The sequence below is a fragment of the Halichoeres trimaculatus genome, unplaced genomic scaffold (assembly GCF_033239565.1).
Source record: "Halichoeres trimaculatus isolate MK-OKI-2021-1 unplaced genomic scaffold, fHalTri1.1 fHalTri1_scaffold_6, whole genome shotgun sequence".
Lineage (NCBI taxonomy): Eukaryota > Metazoa > Chordata > Actinopteri > Labriformes > Labridae > Halichoeres > Halichoeres trimaculatus.
This window is the reverse complement of record NW_027437184.1, coordinates 29,553,385-29,579,477: the sequence shown is the minus strand read 5'-3', so window position 1 is coordinate 29,579,477 and position 26,093 is coordinate 29,553,385. Positions and strand designations below refer to the sequence as shown.

At 40.2% G+C, this 26,093-nt stretch overlaps 1 protein-coding gene across 1 annotated transcript; it reads left to right on the top strand.

Moving 5' to 3' along the window:
• The first annotated feature begins 163 nt into the window (after positions 1 to 163).
• umodl1 (uromodulin-like 1) lies at positions 164 to 24,178 on the top strand. Its single transcript, XM_074673094.1, has 17 exons — positions 164 to 441; positions 680 to 922; positions 1,186 to 1,344; positions 2,816 to 2,943; positions 4,868 to 5,051; positions 6,074 to 6,220; positions 9,129 to 9,383; positions 9,708 to 9,965; positions 11,401 to 11,513; positions 11,593 to 11,797; positions 14,631 to 14,768; positions 14,855 to 16,116; positions 16,230 to 16,378; positions 17,639 to 17,875; positions 19,133 to 19,289; positions 19,515 to 19,602; positions 22,275 to 24,178. The coding sequence occupies exons 1-17, from the start codon at positions 366 to 368 to the stop codon at positions 22,460 to 22,462; spliced, it is 3,987 nt and encodes a 1,328-aa protein (XP_074529195.1). The 5' UTR covers positions 164 to 365; the 3' UTR covers positions 22,463 to 24,178.
• Positions 24,179 to 26,093: the final 1,915 nt, after the last annotated feature.

Sequence of the window (26,093 nt, the reverse complement as noted above, 5' to 3'; positions counted from 1 at the left end):
TTGTGAAAGTCGAGTGGAATAAAGTTTTTTGTCCTCTTTTTATAATACACTGACTCATCAGCTTGTCATGCCTCCACACGTCATCAAAACACACAATATTTTAATTAATTTCTCTGAAATAAAAGCTATTCAGTACTGTCAAAACACAAATCTGATCACTGATACCACATGGATTACATAAAAAAAATTGCCATCTGGCTGGCACTATTTTTCAGTCCATGAGGGACTGATGTTGCTACGAGGGGAGGAGAAAAACAGAGCCACAGAGGATTTGGTCTTTGAGAGCACACACTCTGAACAGTGAGATAGCATCATTTCAAAGAGAAACATGCACCTACAATGTGGTGGATTTTGATCTGTGAAAAATGAGTTGGATGCTCTCCATGTGGGTGGCCGCGGCCCTGCCGGCTCTGTATATGGGAGAAAGCTTTGTGCTTGAAGGTAGGCCTCTTCGCAGATGATGGATTAGCATGAAAATTTATGTATTTTCACAACAGAAAAGGGCTTTTATGAGGAATTACATGTTCTGCTCTGTATGCTGTCAGTTATGTAACCCTTTTTCTCTACTAATGACTAACTCAGGGTGTAAAATCTGATGTTCACATGCAGCCAGAGAATAAGTACCAGGGAAACTTAGCCAGCAGTAAAAATTCACTGGATCTCTTTTTCTTCATTTCAGGAATGAGCCTTTATTCGTCCGGCTACCATCTGTGTGTTTACAACGAGACGAGGACTGTGAGCTTCCTGGCGATTCACAAGGTCCCCTTCCCTGTGACACAGCAGTGTAAAGGCTGGCTCAATCATAAGATGTGTTCAGCCACTCGGTCTAAGATGGTCCATCAGATTGAGTACAGAATGGTGATAGAGGAGGTGACCAGGTGCTGCGATGGCCATGAACAACTCGGGCAATACTGCGCACTGCGTAAGTTTACTATTCATTATTCATCTTTCATTATATGTAAAACCACAAAAAGAGCTTATAGTCTTTTGTTTGTTGTTATACTTCAAGTCTCTGTGTACAGAAATGTGATGATACAGCATCACACCCTGACAGACACATAACCAGCCTGACCTTTTAGTGTGTGATGCTGTGTGTGAGACACCAGATGGAGGCACAGCAACCACCCTGCTGCAGCATCTCGCTGATAATATGCAGCGTGTAACGTGTTATTTCTTCAAACAAAGCTGTAAACAGGAGCCGTGAGTTTACCACCAAGCCAGGATCCTGTCCAACTGCATATGGAGGGCGTCCTGGATCCGAGGCCTGTGAGTGGGACATAAACTGCAGAGGCTGGCAGAAATGCTGCCACAGATTGGGCTGTTCTTACTGCACTGATCCTGCAAGTAAGTGTTCACCAATACCCTTTATTATTGTTTTGGTTAGCAACTATCATAGTTTCGTCTTGTCTGTTTTTTATGTTTTCATCCAGTAATAGACGCTCTTTCCAACAGTCACTAACTCATATGTAAGAAAGTTACATTTTCATTATAGGCGTGTCAGTTTTGGTTCTTAAGTTTTATACTGTCCCGCTGGTATCGCCGTCGTGGTTTAATATAATTTACAGCTCAAAAAAATCCCTTCTAAATAAAAATATTTGGTCAGCCTCTGTCTAAAACGTTTATTTTAACTGTCTCTTTAAGCCTCCCATTCCACAAACCCCCTTCTCTCTGATTGGCCAGTCCCTCTGGAAGCCTGTCAGGGGCGGAGCTATAGGCAAACCTCGGTATAAGATTTCTTCTCGGTATTTATTTCTTTTTTAGAACTGACCATTTCAACTACATGGAGTGGTAGCCTGTTCGATTACTGCATGGACTTGAGTATTAGATGTTTTCTTTATGACTGCGACCAGCTGGGGTTCACCACTATGCTGCCAGGAGGAAAATGGTAGATAGACACAGTAAACAAAGCTGGTCAAGCTAACCGGGTACTGGAGTTTGATACCTGTTTTCTAGGGAAACAGTTATTCACCCAGCACGAACATTAGGAAAATCTCTCCAACTGTGGAGACATATTGAAACACAAAGAGTCTTTTTTGTAGGTAGCAACCCTAAAAAGATAGTCTTCTATTTTTTCTCATGTGATACTGAAAAAACTCTTTGAAGGTTTGCTCCTGTCATCTATTTAATACACTGCAGATTAACTTAAATATTATGGCGGCAAAAAATTTACATCATGGGTGGTTCATTGACATTTTATCCGAATTAATGCAAAAATTTTCAAACACATTCAATGTTTTCTTTATTACTTTGTTATTTTAAATGTGATTTTTGATTTAAAAAAATAGTTCCCGATGTAACATTTGGTCTTCAAAAGGTCGTTGTCTTCAGTCTTGAAAGGTGTTAGTGTATGGGAGCATGTCATCTTAGAATCAGACTCGTCCTATGTTTAGGTCAATAAAGTGATTTAATGTCTTTTGTTACCTCTATAATGAAAAATTCAAAGATTAATCTGGGCACAAAATCCTTTGTAAATCCCTGAGTTTTGGTGAGCAATAGTAAAATGATCGTTCCATTCTCCAGCTCTGAATGTCAAATTTATTTATTATTTCCTTCTCATATTGATTTCTCTTCTTCTTGTCGTACATTTTCAAATCATCTGCTGTTTATTTTCTTTTGTCTTTTTGGCCATACTAACTGTTTTTTTTCCTGATAACCTACTTCACCGTGAAGACTGAACACGTTTTCCGCCTACCCTCACTGCTACATTATTTTGACACAATTTTCATACATCCACCTAGTTTGCCGAAGGTGTAGGAAGAAGATCATGCTTCTTTGTGTAACTTGTTTTTATAACCTGTTTTCTTTTTACTTTCAGGTCCATCTAACTTCTCACAGACTGAAGGATGTCGTTTTAATGCTACAGTGACCGTGAAAGCTGATTATGAGCCACTGATGTCAACGGATGGAGGACACCTGGATCACGTTAGATTACTACAGGCTATGGTAAAATCATTGCTAACTCGTATTTACTGCTTCAGATTCACACAGAAGTAATTTTACTTTAATGTTGCACTCAATTCCTTTTGATAATGTTCAGCTCCTCTATTCAAACACATACACTGTTGCCTATTTTGACAAGATGCATTCTTTATCTCCAAACAGTAAAATTTAAACGACTGTTATCCCTTGCAAATCAAAAACATTCCATAAAAACAGGTAGAAAAATTTCATTCCAATGTTATTAACAACAGTTTATATCTTGATGACCCATTTGGACACCAATAATGTTATTTCAGCATTATCACGTACCAACTAGTTATTTGTTCTTATCTTAACTTATGACGACAAGAAATTCAAACCTTTCCCCCTGAGTTGAACAAAACTTTACAAAGTCATTAACTCTCAGCCAATTCTGAGCTTTGCAAAGGACAACGTACAAATTTTAGGTTACAATGGGACATTTTTAGTTGGTCTTGACCCACCTTCATGGTGTTTCTCAGTCATAACAATCTACTCACTACACATTGTCCTTTTAATTATACCAAGTATATCTCCGAATCCAAAGATAATGGGATAAATAAACACACTTTAACAGAGAAAAAACCTTTGTCATTGTGAGATCTATGAGAGAAATAAGACAGGGTTATTAGAAAAATATTAAATTGACTCATAGCTGTAAGAAACTAGTTGTGATTTCTCGAGAACAAAATAAAGACCCGGAACCAGAAACAAATGCATTTATTCATTTATCTGACATGTTCTTTGTTTAAAAATTTAACAAGTTTATCTGACTTCTTTTCCCTCAAAACCTAAAAGGTAGAATCTGCAGGATTTCCCTTAAAAAATAAAATGTCAACTTTTACATGAAAAATCCTGCTCAATTGTCACTTCTGGGCCTCTACATGTACATCAGTGTCTGCCTCAAACTCACTCCTTAGCCTGTATGTTGATGATATAGTTGTATCAGGACGTTTCTGGGTGGAGAGTAAGCGTGGTTAGATTAGCCAATCACAGTCGGTCCAGTGTGCAAGTGACTTTGCATGTTGATTGGCGAGTGAAAGAAGCTATTCCGAGCAGCTAAAACAGTGGATGTAGCACAGAGCAAGAAAAACGCAACAAAAGTGAAAAGAAATGCCAAACAGATAAAGCTTTTTACTATACTGGGGTGAAGCTGGGCTCAACTTTCAGTCACTTTCAGGCACCTGGAGAGCAGCTAGGGGCTAAGAGCGAGGCAAGTTGGCTTTCTACTGAGCAAGTTTGTGTCAGATTACCAATTGGTGAGGTGCTAACATGCTAAGTTAGGGCTTTCAAGTCTCCCAGGTAGATGGTAAACGGGACGCTGCAGGTGGTTGCTGGACTGGTGAATGTGTTCACGTACCTTCGGTTGGAGGTAGTGGGTGTGGGCTGCCACTGGCACTGAGCCAAGGAGGAGGAGCCTAGTTTGAACTTGTGTTTGCTACCTTAACATTTACCCATTATCTGGCTTTACCTCTGGGTAAATCAGTGTCATGTAAAGCCCAACATGGAGAGGACAGAATCTGTTGAAGATGTCAACACCTCTCACCACTGAGTCGCACCAGTGAGCCACTGACAACAGTGAAGGCATATTCAAGTGACATCAGTACCTGAGAAATACTCAACAAAGTACAGCCTTAAAGCTAAGTTTAATTGTGTTGTAAGTGGTGGAATATTGCATTTAACAGTTGGCTTTAAATGGGTTATCTAGTGTTTTTGTTTTGCTGTGCAAAAATGACCAGACTTCCCCCTGGATTTTCCCTATTTGTTGTCTTGCTGTTGTTTTCAGTTGGCAGAGTGAAAAAGGAGAATCAGCCCTTTGATGTGGTAACATTTCTTGTCAAATTGTCCGTTTTCTATTCCTCTTCTGCTAATTGATATTCAAAGTGTTTTGTGTCTTTATCTTCAACAGGTCACAGGAGCTCTGCAGGCAGATGTTTCCGTGTATTACCTCAGCTCGTGGCCTGTTCACCCCTACAGAACTGCCACCTCTCTGCTGATTGAGTGCAACAGTTCTCTTTCACTTCACAATGTGACATCAAAGCTGCATCTGCTGCTCGCGCACATACAGGAGGTGTCATCTGTGAGCGTGGAAGGTGAGGTGACACGCATGTCCTCGTCTCTCAGTGAAACCACTCGTGTCCTCTTTAGAGAAATGACATTCTTTTCGAGTTTTGAGCGTGATTCATGTTGCAGAGAACACGGCGTTCAGGAAAAAATGACTCAGCCGCACCACAGTTTCCATCTCCCACCACTTCTATTTGAGTGACAGTCATTCTGTGGGATGTTTCCTGCAACAGCGGAAAATAACACGAGAATGCATAACACACCACACACGTGAACCAACACACACACAATCCCCCCCACACACACAGATATTAATCACGAAGCAGTCATTCTTGTTCCATTTGTTTGAAAGAAAGAAAGAAAGAATAACTTCATGATTACATTCAAAACAAAGGACAACATTCATCACTCTATAACGGCGTGATGATGTACTTTTATTACTTCCTGACACCTCGCAATTACTCAGCCTATAAATAACAGATGCAAAGCAGAAATATAAATCACATGCAAGCTGTACCCTGCATGAAAAGTCACACTTTTCCTTCTAGTTTTTCAAGATTTCTGTTTAATGAGTGTGAGGTTTCCTTAACAATGTTATACAGTAACAAAACGAAATATAAAACATGTTTGTGCTTTAAGAGCATAATACTGATTATAGATGATAACATATAAAACATGTATAACACATTTTTCTTATCTGAAATCTTGAAAGTTGTGCTTTTATTTTGAAAATTCAGCATTTGCATATAAGAGATTTTAAAGGTTACAGTTTGTTTTGCACAGGAGCATTTACCTTATTCACACACCCACTTGTAATAGTGATAACATGTTGATAAAACAGAATTTAATAATTTTCTTGGACATTTTAAGTCATATATATCTTTGATGAATGTAACAAGCACAAATTGTTAACCATTCCCAGTAAATGTTGTTATAAGTTCTTTAGAATTTTTCATTTTCTGATTTTTGTATTAAACCTCAATATCACTACTTGTTAAGAATCTTCGTCATCTCATGACAGCTATATGTATTTATGTTTGTGTAATTGCAGATATAAATGAGTGTGCACAACCTGCTCTGCACCAGTGCTCGCCTCATGCAAACTGTACCAACACAGAGGGCTCCTACTTCTGCACCTGTCAACAAGGTTACACTGATGTTGACCCCACTGACCCTGGAGTCCACTGCAGAAGACAGAGTGAGTGTGTGTGTTGAAACTACATCCTTCCATGCAGGGAATCTGCTTGAAGTTGGCAATGATATATAAAGAACAGGTGGTTATACAAGCCAGAGTTCTGACAGGGTGAGTAAGATCCCATTGCAATGATGCATGACCACCTTCTCTCTATACTTGATCCTGTTCATTACCTGGCTTCCTACTAAAGATATAAACAAGTTAACTTCATGATAAATTAAGTCTCTTTCTGTGTTCGCTGTAGATGTAGAACATGTAAGATCTAGGATAGTCTGGCAACCTATTCAGGGTGTACCACGCCTCTCACCCAGTGACTGCTGGATAGGCTCCAGCATTCAATGACCCTAGGGAAATGCAGATTTATGGATGGATGATAGGACATTGAGGGGGAGAAAGGTAACATGGAGAGAAAACAGTAAAAAAAAACAACCACATGCAGCTAAGGATCATGGTTAGAAGTCTAACCAGGTATGGCCTCGCCTCAACAAGGGCTATTGTTACCTTGTGGTTTGAGCACTTGCTCAAACCACAAGGTCAACTGTTGTTCCTTATTGCCAGGTAATGTGACATTTAATGTGGTTTATTAAAGTAAATCAGGCTAAAAATTGAACATTATTATGACTGAAAATGTTGTAGGGTGATAAGAATACCATTGTTATGGAAATAATGCCAACTGTGAGTTATTCTTTTAAAGCAGCAGCAATAAAAAAGGTTAGAAATCAATAAAATCTTGTAACACTTTACTAAGTATGTACATAAATTAACAGTATTTAAGGTATCTCTAATAATAAGATTTTAGAACTAACTACTATAAGTACATGTGTGTGTGTGTGTGTGTGTGTGTGTGTGTGTGTGTGTGTGTGTGTGTGTGTGTGTGTGTGTGCGCATGCGTGTGTATGTGTATGTGTGTGTATGTGTGTGTGTGTGTGTGTGTGTGTGTGTGTGTGTGTGTGTGTGTGTGTGTGTGTGGATACACAAATCTATGCTAGATGTTAAGGTTCGTCTCTCTGGAGCTTGGTGGATAAATCAATAAACACAAACCACAGTTACATCATTTTACCAGTTGCATTGAAAGAGGGTTTAAACAAAACAAATCACCTAGATGGTACAGTTAACCAGTGCAAGGTTTTAACCACGAATAATATCTTTTAAGGAACAATGATACTCTTCTTTAATCTTTGTCAGAAATAAAACAGCAGACTAGGGTCTCCAGCAGTCCTAAACAATCATAACTAACATCTTTTAAAGTGATACTCCAGGATGGAACAAGTTGGGTCCTATCACAAGGTTTAGGGCAGAAATTACCCCTACAGCAGTGTTTTTGTGCAGCAGAAGCCCAGGGCGCTCGCACCAAAGACCCCCTCCCTGCTCCTCTGCTGGTTTCCTCTGCACTCAGACAGGGCCATATTTTACTTGACCAAAAACACAAATAAACGGACTCCCACCGTAAAAATCTGATATCGGTCTGCATTCACGCTTCATTTAGAGATTTTTCAGCGCGTTATGTTCACACAAAAACACCGCTAAATAAGGCTCTAGTTCTCATCGTGTCTCTTCATCCTGGCAGACTACCTGCGTTTGCTTATATCTGGCACGCCGCGCGCGGACTTATACACTAAGCGGCGAGCGCCTCGTAGCCAGCCATGGCTCTGCAGCAGAGGTAGTGCCGTTTTACGACACGATGAGAACTAGAGCCTTATTTAGCGGTGTTTTTGTGTGAACATAACGTGCTGAAAATTCTCTAAATAAAGTGTGAATGCAGACCGATTTCAGACTTTTTCGGTGGGAGTCCGTTAATTTGTGTTTTTGGTCAAGTAAAAATTGGCCCCGTCTGAGTGCAGAGGAAACCGGCAGAGGAGCAGGGAGGGGGTCTTTGGTGTGAGCGCTCTGGGCTTCTGCTGCACAAAAACACTGCTGTAGGGGTAATTTCTGCCCTAAACCTGTCATAGGACCCAACTTGTTCCATCCTGGAGTATCACTTTAAGAACAATGGTACCACTCTTTAATGTTCGTCAAAAATAAGATAGCAAAATGGGGTCTCTAGCAGCCCTAAATAATCAGATAATATCTTTGAGGAAACAATGATATCCCGCTTTAATGTTCATTAGAAAACAAAATAGTAGAACAGGATCTTTAGTAGGCCTTAAAAATCACACAATACTCTCTTATGTATTACATGGGACAAAACCAAATGTCTTTTAAGTAGCTCACTGTCAGCCCATTACCCTAAATCTTGAATTAGAAACAGGGGGTGGGAAAAGTGTGTTCATTCTTAAGAATCCTACCACATCAGTGGACCAGTGGGAGACATGGCGAGGGGGGGGGCTTTGTTCAAAACAAAAGGGTTCATCCAGTACGAATCCCTTCAGGTAGCTCTCCATCCATTAGTCGTCAACATTCTTTCCTGTCTCCTGATGCCAAGCCTGCCCTGATTGAGCACACAGGTAGAGGTACACAGGCAAGAGGTAAGCATATCAATCTGTTTCTAGTATCCACAAAGGTGTCAGTCTGCTCACCATGCCCTCAAAGTGCTTTTATCCCTCCTGCAGTGGTCAACATGCAGGTGAAACTCCGGGTGGTTCTGAGATAGGTGAAAGTGAACACTATGTGAGGCTAAAGTTGAAAGGCTAAGCTGCAGTAGCACTTTGCTGTTCGGTTCACTCACCAGGTCCATTTTTAGATTTATACTTTCTTTTAACTTTTTTTGTATATTTAGTTAGCTGGTGGTTATGCCAAATAGAGTCCTGACACGGTGTTGAGGGTCTTGTCAGGACTGCCAACTGCTCTTTGAACATTATCCATACAAATTGGATCTGAAGTGAACAACAAACCCACCCTGCTCTTATAAAACAAGAAACAACAAGTGATTTGGCTGTAATTTATAACATTGTCTTTTTTTTTCTCTCCCAAGCTGACGTCAGTGAGTCGACCACCACAGAACTCCTACAAACCTGCCTTCCACCCATGAACACCACCTACACCTCAGCCTCCAACACCACACAGGACCCTCTGGAGAACGGCACCGTGGGTTTCATCATGACAACAGATCAAAGTAACACAACCTCTGTTCCTTCTACTACATCACACACTCCACCGTGGACAAGCTCCACACCTTACACCACCATGAGATCCACTGTGGAGCCAACTCTGCCAACAACCACATGTGGTGAGAAATGTTTTTATTTGTCTCAACCAACCTTCAAATCTTTCAAAGCAGTGGGAGTTTCAGAGTAGAGGTATTTTGAGAAGTGCTCCAAAGCTGTTTCAGAGGTGCTGATGAGCCTGACATTCAGCCAAAGTCAATACCTCCAGTCCTATTCATCACTCAGCTCGCGTAGGTGTTTGAAAAGATTTTGTAGTATGCCCTACTTTGCCCTTTTGCCTGGTTTAAATGAGAGGATTGAAACTACTCTTATAACCAACATTGAGTATTAAAATGACTCTATTTTCCGTATCTATCACTCCTTCACTACCCACCACTGTCTTCCAGCTCCACCCAGCATCACCAGTCTAAGACCAGTGAACGTCACTGGAACCTCCTTCTCCATCTCCTGGTCCAGCTCATCTCATACCAACCAGACCTACCAGGTCATTGTACGCAGGGGGTCCAAAGTTGTTCATTCTAACAAAACCAGTGAGAGGAGGATAGAGTATCAGGGACTCCAGCATGGGATGCTCTACAATGTCACAGTCACACCGATTGCCTGTGGAAGCCGAGGAGTAGGCTTTTCTATACCTGTCAGAACTGGTAAGAATAAACTCGATGTCTGTGTTGGCTGTCTTGTATTAGTGTAAGACGTAATGGTACACAGTCAGTTTTCCCTTGTATCTATGATCAAGCACACATGGTTTTATTATATTCACATTGACTTTGATGAGCTTCTGTTGGAAGGCTCTGCTGTCATTTTGAGAAAGCATCTTGAGGCACCATCACAGTGCCTGGGCATGATGGACCCTCTCAGGGTTTCAGGACCTTCAGACAGAAAAGAATAGAGGGATGAAAAATGGGTTTCTTCCCCGGTGTCAAAAGCAGCAACATTAACAGCAGGAAATGTATCTATTTTTTTTTAAACTTCCAATAAAAGAAGCTTCATTTACATTGTTACGTGGTAGAAAAACTAAATGCTCCCGTGCCACAGACCTATGTCACTCTGCACAATGCATAAGGCATCCCATACAAACATAAAGGGCAGCTTAAAGGGGCCGTGTCCCATCAACATAAACTCCTTGACCACCAGAGGATTTTACTCTTTCACAATTTCAGGAATAAATTAAACATGATACAATGAACAAAATTAGACAAGATAAGAATTTAAATTTATGTTTTATATGAACTTAAATTTTTACACCATGGCTCTTTAAGTTTGATAATGCAAAATAAGAGCACAGTTTAGAAGGAGAGGCATAGGCTTGGACTTGTGCCTGAGATAAGATGTGGTCATATTTTTAACGCTTTGCTCTAAAGCAAGGGTCACCAACATGGTGCCTGTAGGCCCGTGGGTGCCCGCAAAAACCATTTGAGGCGCCTACATGACATGTTCCAAAAAACAGCACTGGTCACAATGGAGCTTCTTCCAGAAACGTATATACGTTTCTCACCATCATTGTTGTATAATGAACATTGGCATGTGAGCAGTTTCTTCACAGAGTTATACTACTACTGCTAGTTTCATTATTATTAAACAGTGATGTGTGCAATTTTGTTCAGGATGTTTGTATCAGACAATAGCCCATCGTACCACTCACTTTCCTTGAGGTAGCTCTAAGTCTCAAAAAGGCTGTTGACCTCTGCTCCAAAGCACAACAGTTGGAAAAATTGAAATACATTGTATAAGCAATCAATCAATCAGTCAGTCAAATAAACAACAACAAAAAATATTCAATCAGTAAAACTGAAGAAAAAATTTAATCAATAAAACTAAAGAAAAACATTCAATCAATCAACCAACCAACCAACCAACCAACCAACCAACCAACCAACCAACTAATCAACCAACCAACTAACCATTTAATCAATCCACTGACTAAAAAAACCCCATATAATTATTCAACCAACCAACTTACCCTATAACCATTTAATCAGTAAACCAATTATGTAACCAACCAATCATTTAAACAATCAACCAACAAACTACTGGGAATCTATTGCTTTAAGTAATCTTATTTTCTTCTCTTTGTTACAGATGCCCAGACTTTTGATGCCACAACTCGACTTATTAACATCAACTTCACTGATGATCTGCTGGACATTAGCAGTCAGGCCTACAAAGACTTCACTGAGAGTTTCAGAAATGAGGTACAAGAACGATCCAGAGTCATACAGCGTGCTGTAAACATGACACAGACCAATCAAGTGTTTTCCTCATCACCAACAGATCTACCAGTCTCTGCCTGCAGAGATAAAGGACATGGTGAGGATTGAGATCACAGGCTTATCCGAGGGGAGTGTGGTGGTCAACTTCACCCTCATTTTCATCCCCAGTCAGAGCCAGAACACCAGTAATGTGTCCACAGTTGTGATAGACTCCCTGCTGACCATCGCCAAATTCAATGTGGATAAAAACAACACCAGCATCAAAGGTAATGTCTCTTTATCTTTTTTTTTTGATAAAAAACACAGCTGGTATTACTAAAATGATGCAGGAAGTGGTCCACAATATAGTCTTTAGTCTGAAAAATTAAATTTCTTTTTTTTTTTTGAAAAAAAAAAAAAAAATGAAATGAAAAGAAATGAAAAATTAAATTTGGTGACGTGATTAGGTTTATTCCTGCTCAGGCACTGAAATATAAATTCTCATATCTTGTCACAAACTTGTAGCAGGAGTTTGCATAAAGGAAGGAATATCCAGTTGTCTGTTGTGTATTCTAGACATGTTTGTGTATCATTACTTAGTGGAGCCTATACGACATGCCTATGCTATCTCATTTTTAACTATTTGAGTACAACAGTTGGGTTTTATTTTTTTTCAAAACTTGGTATTGGTAAAATATCAAACTCATGGATTTGCCCATTATTGCCATGGGTGATTTGACTCACAGGTTGCCACCCTGTAGATAAGAGGCTAAAAGCCCACCCTAACCTCATCCTAGCATGAAAAAGCTAAGTTGAGTTCAGTATCATTAATACTGCACCAACCGACGATCGGCTTCAAACTCTGTATCAGAAACAAACAGGTAGTGCCACTGAGACTATGGTCTCAACCAAGGGGCAACATCTGGTTTAGAAAAATGAAGCCTATGTGGAAGTGCTATAAATCGCTGTTGACTGAGAATCGACTTGAGGCTGGCTGCAGAAAGACTGGAAGTCACGTATGCACCTAGCCATAAAAACAGACTTTAAAAAGCATCTTTAGAGTCTGGATCAAAAAATGGCTTGGAACTGAAACTGTGAGTGAATTTTTTCCAACTCAGCGTTTTAGAAGTATAAGGATCATTTGATTGTCCAATCAGAGACACAGTTCAGCTCATGTGACTGATGGGCACCCTGTAGCTGTTCGAAAGGAAGCTCAAAGCCGGCGTCAAATCCAATGTGGCTGCGTCCACAGATTGGCTTCTTTTCACGGCATCAGGGACAGGCAGGTGACATCGCTGAGACTATGCCCATGTTTTATACAGTCTATGGTCTCAACTCAGAAACTATATTAAGGTTCCACTTACTACTGATTTGTCAATGCATGATTGATTAGTGGGTGTACACATACAGGCTTTGTAAGGTTGATGTGTAGCTTATAACTAACAATAAGTATTATGAGAGCCCTGGATACATGTGACTGTCTAGTTCTGGCCAACTTCACCGTCTACAATGTTCACAAAAGCTACATCTACTTAGGGCGTATTCAGACCTGGACTGTTTGGTCTACTTTAAACGGACCAGGGTCCGTTTCCCACGCTGGTGCGGACTTTTCATGCAGGTGTGAATAGACACAAACAAACCCTGGTGCGGACCAAACAACCAGACCGAGACCCACTTTTTGAGGTGGTCTCTGTCCACTTCCAAACAAACTCTGGTGCGGTTCGCGGTTCTGAATACAAACCGAGGTCCATCCGAACTAACTACAGGATACATGCACCTTTTGGGCCTATAAAGCCACCGTAACCTAACCATCTTTGGTTCATACCTGATCCCCCATCTTCTGTTTAGCCACGCTGTTGCTAGCATGTTGTGGGTCAGGACACGCAGAGCATAGCGTATCCTTGCTGCGTGCATTCGTCTTCACTGTTCCAAAATTTGAAACAGTGTTGTTTAGCCTGCTTTGAAGGAGCTGCTCTTGAAACTGAAAATGATTTCGCAGCTCTAATAAGAGCACAAACACACATGTTTACCTCCATTTCTGGATCTGTACTCTGTGTGCCGCCCTTTGTCAGTGCTGTCCAATGAGAGCACCGATCGTCACACATGTGGATGTGTTTACAGAATATAGTCCACTTGCAAAAAGTACAATCTGAATACGAACCGCACCAAACAAAAATAAAAAAGTCAGCTTTTGGTCTGGACCAAAAAAGTGGACCAAAGGACTTTTCTGGTCTGAATACAGTCTAAGAAACATGAACTTGAGCGGTTACAAATCCCAGATTTTCATGGCTGTGTGGAACATAGTCATTGGATAACGGCTTTCAATACTGACAGTGACTACTTAAGCAGATTAAAAAATAAGCTCTTTTTTGTTAGACTTTTTCTATTTTCCACCCTGAAGTTTGTGGCTAAAATGCAAGGTAAGGTAAAGCAAAAGTTTCAAGCTTTTTAGTAAAATATAGAGTGCCAATTCTTTTTGTTCAAGTGGTAATGTTTTCTCCATTTTTTGCCTTACACCCTTGTTGAAGAGGAAAAAAAGGAATCCAGAGATTAAGTATAAACAAACTACAAGCCACAAAGCCACAGGAAAGAAAAACAAAAACAAACATAAGAGTTGGATTCGCACAAATGAAACTCCTGAAAACTTTCTGGATTTTTTACAAATTTTATTTATTTATTTATTTATTTATTTATTTATTTATTTATTTATTGCTGCATGTGTGAACACAAACAGAAAAATGCTTCACACAACTTATCCCACACACTTTTCTCAAGCCCCCACTAGCTGAAAATAAAGTCAGGTTGGCAGATGTAAGAAGGAGGCAGGAAAAGTTCAGGAGAATTCACCCTGAACGAACAGACAGGAATGATGGAGTTTATATAACTGTGAACTGGAAGGAGCAACCCATAATATTATGAATAAAAAATGGATGGCTGAAGAAAAAATAGCAAAGATGTCTTTCATTTTCATAAAGCATTGATAAAAATGCACACCTGTCATTATCACATTAGTCTCTGTGGCTTCACCGATCCCCATGTTGTTAATTAAACACTGCAGCTCTGCAAGGTGCTTTTGTTGTCATGTCTTGCCTCCTGGGACTTATCACTCCCTTCTTGCAGATTTTGATGAATGTGCTTCTGGAGAGAACGACTGTTTCCACCTGGCCACATGTACCAACACCTTGACCTCCTACAAATGTTTCTGCCCTGATGGGTTTGAGGACTGGTACCAAGACAGGCCAGGACGAGCATGTCAAGGTACGATCTTACCGTAGGGTAGAGGACAGACCGATTATAATTGATTTGATTGGTAGGTCTGAGTAAAAGATTGTTTTGTTTTGCAGCAATCCCCACCATGGTGATGACAACACCACCTTTAATACCAACAACAACCTCCACTATTAGCACCACCTTTTTCTCCCAAACAACTCCAACCACAGACAGAGCTTTGATCACAGAAACTACCACTGCAGAGACAACTGCTGTCATCACATCAACAAGTGAAACACTTTCAACTATTGCTTCAGTGGCACCATCAGCTGCCCCAGTGGTGATACCTACGCAAGCTAGCACCACCACTATCCTTACAACTACTGTTACTGCCCCAACAACAACTCCCCCTGCAGGCACAATTTCTACTTCTGAAACCATCACTTCTGCATCAATAACCACCACCTCTGCACCTGAAACAACCACTACAGTAACCACAACTACTCCTGCAACAACAACTTCTGCAACCACAGCAACCACTGCAGCATCAGTAACCACCACTCTTTCACCAACCACCATTTTCCCCGCACCAACCACTACCTCTACTTTTGCAAAATCTTCTCCTGTGCTTGCAACCACTATTCCAGCACCAACCACCACCCTTGCGTTGACAACCACCATTCCCACACAGACCACCTCCTCTCTTGCACCAACAACTACAACTCCTGCTGCAGCAACCACTATGTCTACTGTAGCAATCAGCACTCCTGCACCTATCACCACTTTTGTACCCACAACCAGAAGTACAGGGGCAGCAACCACTTCTGCATCTATAACCCCAATTACGCCAACATCTGCCTTGAAAAAGACCACGGCTGCCTTGACAAAAGCACCACCAAGCACTATTCCTGCAGTTTCATCAACCAGAATTTCCCCCAAAACCACCTCTTTTGCACCTACAACCACAAGTGATTCACAGGAAACAACATTTAAAGCCACCAGTCCCTCAGTGACAATTACACAGAGCCCCAAAACAACCACCTTAGTTAAACAAACAACCTCTACTGCCCCTAAAACTGTCAAAACTAGGCCTAAAACCACCACCACTGCACTGACATATAGCACTATCTCCACTACCACCTCAGTCCCTCAGACGACAGCTCTTACCTACCATACTACGGCACCGAGAACTGCCACCAATGTGCTTGGGGAAATCTCAGTCCAGTGCAAGGTTGCTGCCATCACTGTGGCTGTTGCCAAAGAGTTTCTTCAGAGCAACAACATCAAGGAGAGTGCTCTTTACCTGGGACTGCCAGCATGTGGTGTCACCAGAAAAAATAATACCCATGTAGAGCTGACTGTGGCGTGGAATAAGTGTGTGACCAGGCTTGTGCATGTAAGTTTTTGCTTTCAACTATTGCTTTTACCATGCTGTTACACAAATTGCTGATGCTATGGTTCAGTTTCTCTCAATTTAACCCAGTCTTCTTTCAACATTTTGTATTTCAGAATGAAACCTTCTACACGGCATCTGTGACGCTCTTCAACTCCATGGATCAAAACGCAGGAGTGGCGGGACCCAAAATTCGACTGAAAGTTCCAATCATGTGTACCTACATGAAAAACATGCTTATCTCTTCTGACTTTGGATCCATAGGGTAAGAATCATGTGATGTCATGATTTCTCAGCATGCTCTGGCATTTTAAGATAGCTACAAAGCATTCAAGGGGCTGAGCTTAATGTTTAGTTGTTATTGGTTGTTTAGCTGCCTGTGATGTTAATCAGAGAGCAGGTTGGCGAAGGGTCGATACATAATTCCTGTATATCATTGTTGTTGCTTTTTTACATTTGATACTGTACAATAGAACAAACAGAGAAACAAAACCATTGAACTTTTATCAAATGAACAGTGTTGGTTTCATGAAATACTGCTGCAAGGAACCTCTGGATATCTATATTTTTTAAGCCCTGAAAAGCTCTGTAAGAGGTACCAAGTGTCACTGTTGTTGCTAAGGAAACATCATAAGACCTCTAATATCAGAACATGTAATAATAATAATAATAATGATAATAATAATAATAATAATAATAATAAATTATTTTTCTTTTTTAAAAACTCTAAACAAAATATCCTACAATTCTACATCAATAAAGCATTGTAGAGCTCACTAACGAGGTTGTCTGCAGTATCTGCAGGCAGCCTAAATTGGTCATCCAAATTTATCTATGTATCTCTAGTTTAGACACATTCACAGAAATTGCATGAATCATTTCATTTCTTTTCATATGTGGTGGTATCATAGATTGTTCTCATCATGAGGAGTTTGAATTTGCTATATTTTGCTATCAAAAGCAGGTAAATGGCCTGAAGGATCTTAATTGTTTCTAAAGTGAGTTACTTGAATCTGTTATTAGTTGTGTAAGTGACTAGACGTCAGCACTGTAGCTCCACCACTGTTCTGAATACAAAATGTCACTAACACAAAAAGTCAGGTCTTATCACCAGAGGTGGTTCAGAGGAGGTGAGGACAAATCATCCATCCTTATATATTTGTTTCCCTCTCCATCCTCTTGTGTTCTTTATCACATCTAATGAAGTGGGGCCCTGCACCACCCAGTTCTTTCACTCCTGTCCTCCTCCCTGTTATATGTCACTTTCATTCATGTTTCTTAGATGGGATGAAACTGAAATATGATTTCGTTGCTCTCAAACATGTGCAGTGACAAATAAAGCTACCATCATCACATACAGTCAGTGTTTGAACCCAGAGTTGCCCCTGTTTACCATTAGAAATAAAACAGAAATCAGAATGTGAGGGTTAAACCGTGAACCTTAGAGCTCCTGGTAGTTGTAATTTGAAACTTTTCCCCCTGTGTCTCTGTTGAAACAACACTTTTTAATCTTATCCTTCTCCAGATATGACACGATCAAAGATGCCATCATGGGCTCAGGATCGTTCCAGGTGACAGTGCAGCTGATGAACGGCACAATACCTTTACCTCACAACTACAGCCTGTCGTCTGAGGAGGATTTGGTGGTGGAGGTCAGCATGAACACCTCCTCTGAGCAGATTAAAGTCGTCATCAACAAGTGCTGGGCCACTCCCACTCCAAACCCTAGAGACACCTACAGCCACACCTTCATGGAGAACAGGTCTGCTCCTACCCACACGTCTATCACTGTTTATATATACTCACCGGCCACTTTATTAAGTCCACCTTGCTAGTAGTGCTGCACGATTTGGGGAAAAGGTGCGATTGGCGCTTATGTGGACAATATTGCGATTTCGATTGTGCTTGTGATTTAATAAAAAAAGTTGTGTCATGAGTCTACAGACTTGCTTGGTTATCATGGAGAAAAATCAAGAAAAAAGCAGAGATGGATTACTTAGGCCATTTGAGTACAGGGGACTCATTGTCATGTTCAAGAAACCAGTCTGAGATGATTCCAGATTTATGACATGGAGCGTTATCCTGCTGGAAGTAGCCATCAGAAGATGGGTACACTGTGCTCATAAAGGGATGGACATAGTCAGCAACAATACTCAGGTAGGCAGTGGACTTTAAACCTGTTCTTATCTGACAGGAGGGTCACCCGGTGTGGTCTTCTGCTGCTGTAGCCCATCTGCCTCAAGGTTGGACGTGTTGTGCGTTCAGAGATGCTCTTCTGCAGACCTCGGTTGTAACCAGTGGTTATTTGAGTTACTGTTGCCTTTCTATCAGCTCCAATCAGTCTGTCCATTCTCCTCTGATCCTGGTATCAACAAAGCATCTTTTCCCACAGATCTGCCGCTTACTGAATATTTTTTCTTTTTGGGACCATTCTCTGTAAACCCTAGAGATGGTTGTGGCTTAAAATCACAGCAGATCAGCAGTTTCTGAAATACTCAGACCAGCCCGTCTGGCACCAACAACCAAGTCACTTAAATCACCTTTCTTCCCCATTCTGATGCTCGGTTTGAACTGCAGCAGATCGTCTTGACCATGTCTACATACCTAAGTGCATTGAATTGCTGTCATGTGATTGGCTGATTGGAAATTTGTGTTTACAAGCAGTTGGACAGGTGTATCTAATAAAGTGGCCGGTGAGTATGTGTAGACATTGGGGTCAGTCAATGACCATATGAGTAGCTAGCAGGTTTTTGATATCTGTATTTTTAATACTATAAGAATACACCTTTTCTGAAAATACAACCAGTGTAAAGTTTCTCTTTAATTGTAAACATTTCTAAAGATCAGTTACAGAAAATGCTTTAAAACGGCCACTCTAACCATGACTCAAAAATGTGATACTGAGTTTTTTTGGATTTCCAACATTTTTTTAAGACAATCTAAAATCAGATCTACACAGAGACTAAATTTATCACCTACTGTTTTGTATCTTCAATCCATTTGTTCTCTGTCTCCTCAGCTGTTCCCTGAACACTCAAACCAAAGTGTTAGAAAACGGGAACTCCAGCACATCACGCGTGTCAGTCAAGATTTTCTCCATCGTCAACCTGAATGTAATCTATTTGCACTGCCAGGTCCACATCTGTGTGCAGATAGGATCTGATACTTGTGTGCCTGTGAGTACATCACACCAAAGGAAACATGCATAACATGGCACACACACACACACGCACACAATGCAGGCTTTAAACTGTCAGTCTGTCAGGACAGTTATCTGCTGTAAACGTATCTTTAGTTATATAAGATTGTGGTGTAACTGTAGTGCCATTATTTTAACATCACTTTGACTGTATGATCCTGCGAGGTGTTCCTGTCTCATCTCAGTTTTTGTTTCCTGACAGGACTGCCTGAAAAGAACAACAGCTCGGTCTTCAAACACAATAGGAACAGCTTTAGGCTCCTCTGGGCCAGTTCAGAGATCTGATGAAGGTGAGTGCTTCTACACTCTGTAACAATACACACTATAAAACCTTTACCTCTTTTGAGATGTGTGCCCCGGTTAAGCTCCTTTTACACATTTCCTGAATATCTTCTGGGATCCCAAATCAGGAAATGCCTTTCACACATGCATCTCAAAGTGTAAGATAAAAAATGGTGTTGGAATTTTTCAGAAATGAATGCCTGAAAAGTTATTTTGCTAAGTAGTTCAGGAACCATTTTACTTGTATCAAGCGGAGTTTTGAGCTCTTAGTGGTGACAATGTCAACCATTATTTTCTGATACAATGTTTTGAAGTCTATCATTGGCAGGTGCCAGATTAAAAAGCTGACACAACCTAAGGGGCTGTTTACACAACAACGGTTTTAGGATGTAACGCAAAGGTATTGTTACGTTTTGGCCTCTCATTTACACATTTTAGCCAACCTGAAATGGAAACTTTTGAAAACGGCCTCCAGAGTGAAATTTTTCTGAAACACTGTGGCCATTGCTTTTGTGTAAACAGCAAGGCTGAGTTTTTAGTGAAAACGCTGACTTCATGCTTTGCTTTGGGCATAACACTTTTATTGTGTCAACTTAAATTGCCATGCACAAACCAGACAATGACACTTACAATGGCGGACTTCTGTGTTATGCTTGTGCCGCTAACTGCCTTTCAACAAAGTTTGCGTCTGTTGTATCACTTCTGCACTTCTCTGATTATTAGCAGCTGACTGGACTTCATCTGGTCTGTGAATAATATCGCCAACTACAGGCCTGGCATGCACACTACAGCTTTTCAGTCCCTCAGCATTTCCGTGTGAACACAGATTCTTTCTTCTGCGCTTTTTTGTGTTTTGGGGGATGCAGTGTTGTTGTGTAAACGGCCCCTAATTTTGTTTGAGTTTGGATGAGAAAAATATTTAGTTTCATAACTTCCAAAATAATGATTTATTTAAAAATTGACCCTCTTATGGTGTTTAGTGGAAGAGGAATACGTTACTCAGATTTGAGTTGTTTTCTGAACCAGGCTGTAAACAAACACATTTATTTATGCTGTGAAGATCAGCTTTTCTGAATTGGTGTGCATGTGGTTTCTGCTGCATCTGCAGCCAGCCTCCAGTGGATACTTGATGAACTGCAGTTTCCCTCTGCAAAGGCTTCATACCTTAAGTTGTTTGATTTTCATTGTTTATTTAAGTATTATGACATGAAATACTTTTGAGAACTGCCTGCATTGATTGTAGCAGTTTGAGTTGTCAGAGTATGAAGAGATGAACTGACAGGTGACCGGCTGGTGCTACAAAGCTGTTCCTCTTTAAAGGCTGGTTTAGCTAGCAACATACTCATTTATTTGCATGGATAAGAACAGTCTTTTTGTCAGCTTTTGGAGACATGCTGACCTTATTCAACCCATTGAATTCACTACAGTGTCTTCCTCCTAAAAATGAAGTGTGGTATTGAGAAAAGGCTAACATTATTTGTGATGAATTTAAGTTTTATCCTCAAATTTAGGACAGGAGAGCTTCTTCAGAGGTAGATACCATTTTTCATAGAATTGCAGCAAGTTTTCCTTTGCCTTTGGTTTTTAGGTTTTAGTATTTTTGAATTTGTAGCTTTTTTTATTATTATTTCAGCATTTTTCCACCTATTCATTTGTGTTGAACATTTGTATATTTCTTCAATATTTTTGCATTTGCAGCGTCTTCCTTCCAATGGAAATTGTTTGAGTCCATTGCTTGTGTCTGTAGTTGTAATTTTATAGCTACATGACAGATATCTACCATAAGAGGTAGTGCGGAGCCTCTGTGTTGCAGAATAATTTTTTTCAGCTGCATGACTGTGCTGTGAGTGACTCTAAGTCAAATTGTGATGTAACTCCAGCTGAGAAAACAATGACTCTTCAGCTTTGACTCTCAGCCTCTGACATGCTGACCTGAGTGCATCAGCGACCGTAGTTTCCAGCGTCCATTATAAACTTGAGCACATTTCAAACTCTGAACAGGCCATCAGGCTGTTGAGTTCTGGCTGTAGTGCTGCTCTCTATCATCAGTCTGGTGGAGAGGAAGCTTTGAGTAGCCTGCTGGAAAACACACTTTTCAAAAGGTGTTAAATTCATGAAACACAGTTAATCTATCTTTATTTTGAGTGAAAAAGTTCCAGTTTAAAAATAGAGTTATGGGCTGAAATTCAAGCTTTGGCTTTTTATAACTGTGTTAATAGAAGATATATAAGAGCGCCTGTTTGACTTTGAACACTTTGAAGGTTAAAGATGGCTTTCCCCACTTTGTCCTCCTGTCTTATGGTCATATATATAGATGGTCACCCTGATAAATGTGTCTTACTTGATTGGCACTTAATTCATGCTTCACTGAAACAGAACATGCAATTGAAAAGAAAGAAAGAATATGATTGATAAAGTAAATGTCCCCTGATTTTTAAATATATGAGGCTGGATGTTTTTCCTGATGTTAATTATGCTTAAATGCTCAAACAGTTGTCATTTTAACTCCTCTTGCTTTTACCCAGCTTTATTCAATGAGTAGAAAATTAATTAATGCTAAATCCATAAATAGCCTGCCTTTATCATTCTTTTCTGCTGGTTTTATCCCACTGATGTTGATCGTGTTAATAGTGTTGATGGTGGTAATGTACACAAACCACACTGGATCTTTCTGTTACAGATTCCTTGGAGGAAGAGTTAAACATTCTTCACATTGCCGGACTCGCCTGTCTTGGAATCGGGATCTCGCTCGTCTTCATCATCGGTTTTGTTTGCCTCTTTTACTACCAGAGGAACCGAATCGGACATTACAACTTCAGCGTCAAACCCAAACAGGAGAACTTTACCTACCTGGTCTTTAACACCTAAAGGTGCTGTAACACTCTGAGCCACATGTGTGGAAGAGATTCCAGTTTGTGAAGCTGCAGATACATTTGGTTGGCTGACACTATACTACTGCCACTAGATGGTGCTGTTGCACCAGTTTACATTTTAGTTCTCAACATTGCATTTCTTTGCACATTTAACAGCTAATGTGAAAAAAATTATATATTTATATTTCACCCCCCACCCCCACCCCCACCCCTTTTCTCCACCTTCAATGATGATATCAAAATAACAGAGCACTCATACGAATGTTAAAGATTTTTCCTTCATATGTAAGATTAAATAATATGTATGGCATGTAAGACATTTTAAATAACAAAGGTTTTATTTTTTATATTTAGTACCACAATCCTTAAAGACCATATCTATAGTGCATTACTGCATTACTGGGGCATTTATAATGTATTTTAAAGCATCCATAGAGCTTACTAACCACACTCATAAACACATACACACATAGTGCTGCTCAGTGATATGGATCAACATGTATAGAATAACGGGACAAAATAGTGACTGGTAATGAATTGCAAGTTCAGTTATCTTATCAATGCTCTTGACTGTTTTTAAATTCAAGGCTCAAACATTAAGACCCATTTTCACCACCATCAGCTGTAGAAAGAACTTTTAATGTGCACTGTACTGCATGAGAATCATAAGGTGCCAGTGAAGTGAAGTAATTACCACTGTATTTATAGTTTTATTGTGTTTCATGATTAGTAGTAAGGAAAGACTAACAAATTTTGATTGATTTAAAAAGGGGGTATTATTCTTTCCCATATTAAAAAAAAACATAATGTAACAATACTGGATGTTGATTGTGCAGATTTTCAAACTGCTTGGTATTCAAATGTTGTAGAAATACCTGACTTGGTCTGTAAAGAGCTCAAAATGCTCTGTTCAAATAGAGCGCGAGATCTTCCGATTTTTATGGCTTCCTGAAATGATGACGTCATCACATAAGGATCTCCTGACTGATATATTACTCATCAGAGGAGTGGGCCTCAAGCACCAAGGCCTGCCCATGGCTCGGACCGCCAACAAGCTTCCAGAAGGTTGGCCAATCAGAGTGAAGGGGGGTTGTGGAGTGGGGAGCCTTAAAGAAACAGCACAATATTGCCTTTTAAAGAATTTGTAGGATGCCAAAAAGGCAAAATGTAACAGTGCATTTTATTCACATTAGAAAGGGAGGTGACAGCCTTTACATAGGGTTGTAAATGAAAATGCTTCACACTTAACTTACCGCTAAGAATGAAACATTGTGCACTATAGATGTGGTCTTCTTAGAAGCCTTATTTTTTAAGTGGAGACAAAATTAAACCAGAGAAGAACATGAAAAAAGAACACTGAAAAGACAATGTACCAAACTGACCTCACACTACAGAAGATACCCGCTACACTCACTGACTATGAAGAATGTTTCACTATATGTCTGACATATGACTATGTTATGGAATGAGTTTGCACTGAGTTTGCTTGTCTTGAATATCTCTGGTGACGTCTAAATGGTAAAGTGAACGATCTGCAGTACTGTTCAAGCACAGTTATCACTTTAATTTATTTTAGCTGCTATTTTTTATGACATTTATCTCTTTTATATTTGTTGCATGTAAAATATTTCCTGTTTAAAAATTTCTAATGTGCTGTCAAGAGTGAAATAAAAGATGTCTTGTGCGAGTTCAGACACATGGGGGTGCTGCTGGCTTGTGTCCTGTACTTTAAGGTAAAATGGCTTCCTGCATGGGTTTTCTAAAAACCAGGTTTCAGGTCCAACTTTCGGAAAAACACAGTTTTTCACGGGCAAATTAGGCCTGTTTTTAGCCTTTCACCAAATAGGCCATATATCCACAAAATGTAGACCAAGGGCTCTGAAACTTCTAGGCTCCGTCCGTGAGGTCCCTAGGAGCATCCTCACTGGGTTTTCTCAAAACCGGGTTTCGAGTCCAACTTCGGAAAAACACAGTTTTTTGGGGGGTATTTTTCAGGGCAAATTAGGCCTGTTTTTTTTTAGCCTTTCACCAAATGGGCCGTAATTCAACAAAACCCGAGGGCTCCAAAGCTTCTAGGGAGCATCTGTGAGTTCCCGTGAGTTGACGCGTTCAATACTTATTGTTCCCACTGTATAATAAGATGAAAGTTATGAGACTAAATAAGGAAGAACCTCATACTGTAATGCACTTAATTTAATGCAGTTGTGGTTTTGCGACAAAGGAGTCTAAGGACTGTGTAGAACCGTGGTACTTAAAAAGCAAAAAGTATGGTAATTACATGACAGTTAAAAAAAACTCTTTCTTAACATATATATTTTTACTTTCCCTTTTTTCTAATCACCTTAGACACCTTTTTTTTTCCTCCCATAGACACGGTGTGGATTATTGGGGACAGCTATGTCCGTCGCGGTGCCCAGAGAGCTGCAGAGGCGACTGGAAGCAGACTTGGGATACAGGGGACACAGATTTGTTGGTTCGCTTGGGGTGGATTGCGGTGGAGAGGCCTCCTTCCTTTCTTTGCCCACTCTCTGAGAGGGAGGACAGCAACAGATGCCCTCCTGATTCACTGTGGGGGCAAAGATGTGGGGGAGGTAAGTGGCGTTAGGTTGGTTAATGGGATGAAAGTTGATCTCAGGCAGCTCCGTGTCCAGCACCCGGACATGAAAATAATTTTGTCTGGCATCACCCAGAGATGCCAGTGGAAAGTTAAAATTCCAGCAAAGATGGAAAAGAGCAGAAAATGTATAAACAGTGGTGTGCTGATTGAGCACCTTCACATTAGACATGACAGTCCTGGGCTATTTTTGAGGGATGGAGTTCATTTCACACCTGGGGGAAATGATATATTTTAAATACATTAGCACAATGTCTTAAAGACGCAGCAAACTGTCTCTGCCTTTGCAGCTGGTCTTTGGGATCTTTTTATTTGATAGTCCATTACTGTTATTTCAAATGTTGAGTTTCGGGTTAATTTTTAAAATGATTTGTAGCCATAACTCTGTTATTTTTTCTGTGCTTTTTCATCTTTCCAAAATTATTTTCATGTTCGTGTGCCTCTTTCCCAAGACTGCTTCCCTCACTCTGCAGCTGTCCCAGCCCATTACGGGCAGAGCTTACGACACCCATCTGTTCCTGACACAGTATGGATTGCTGACCCAAGAGGCGGCCTTTGTGAGACTCCTTGCTGACAGCTAGTGTGCTGGGTGCCAGTCTGCAGTCAGTCTTAACCACACTTTCAAAGAAGTAACACTTTTAGTGCATCTACATAGCCTTCATTTTTTAAGACTATTTTTGTCCAAGCCAGTGTGTTGAAGTAATTCTTTTTAAGTTTGTGGTAGTGTGTACAGTTTTGTTTCTTGTTATGACAGTTTAAAAATATGTTTGCACTGAATAAATTATTGTTATGTTTGAACCACTTTGTGTTTACTACTGACAGCAAGTTTTGGGCTTCAGATACCCTCAAGTGCATGAACTCTCAACTCATCCATTCACTGAAAGAGCTTTATTAACACAAAGCTTTGCTGTGACGGAACATTAACAAAAAAGCATTATATTTCTGTTTGGAGTGAAGAACTTTTTTTAGATACAGGATAACTAATGACTATTGCCCCCAAATAGTAAGTTAG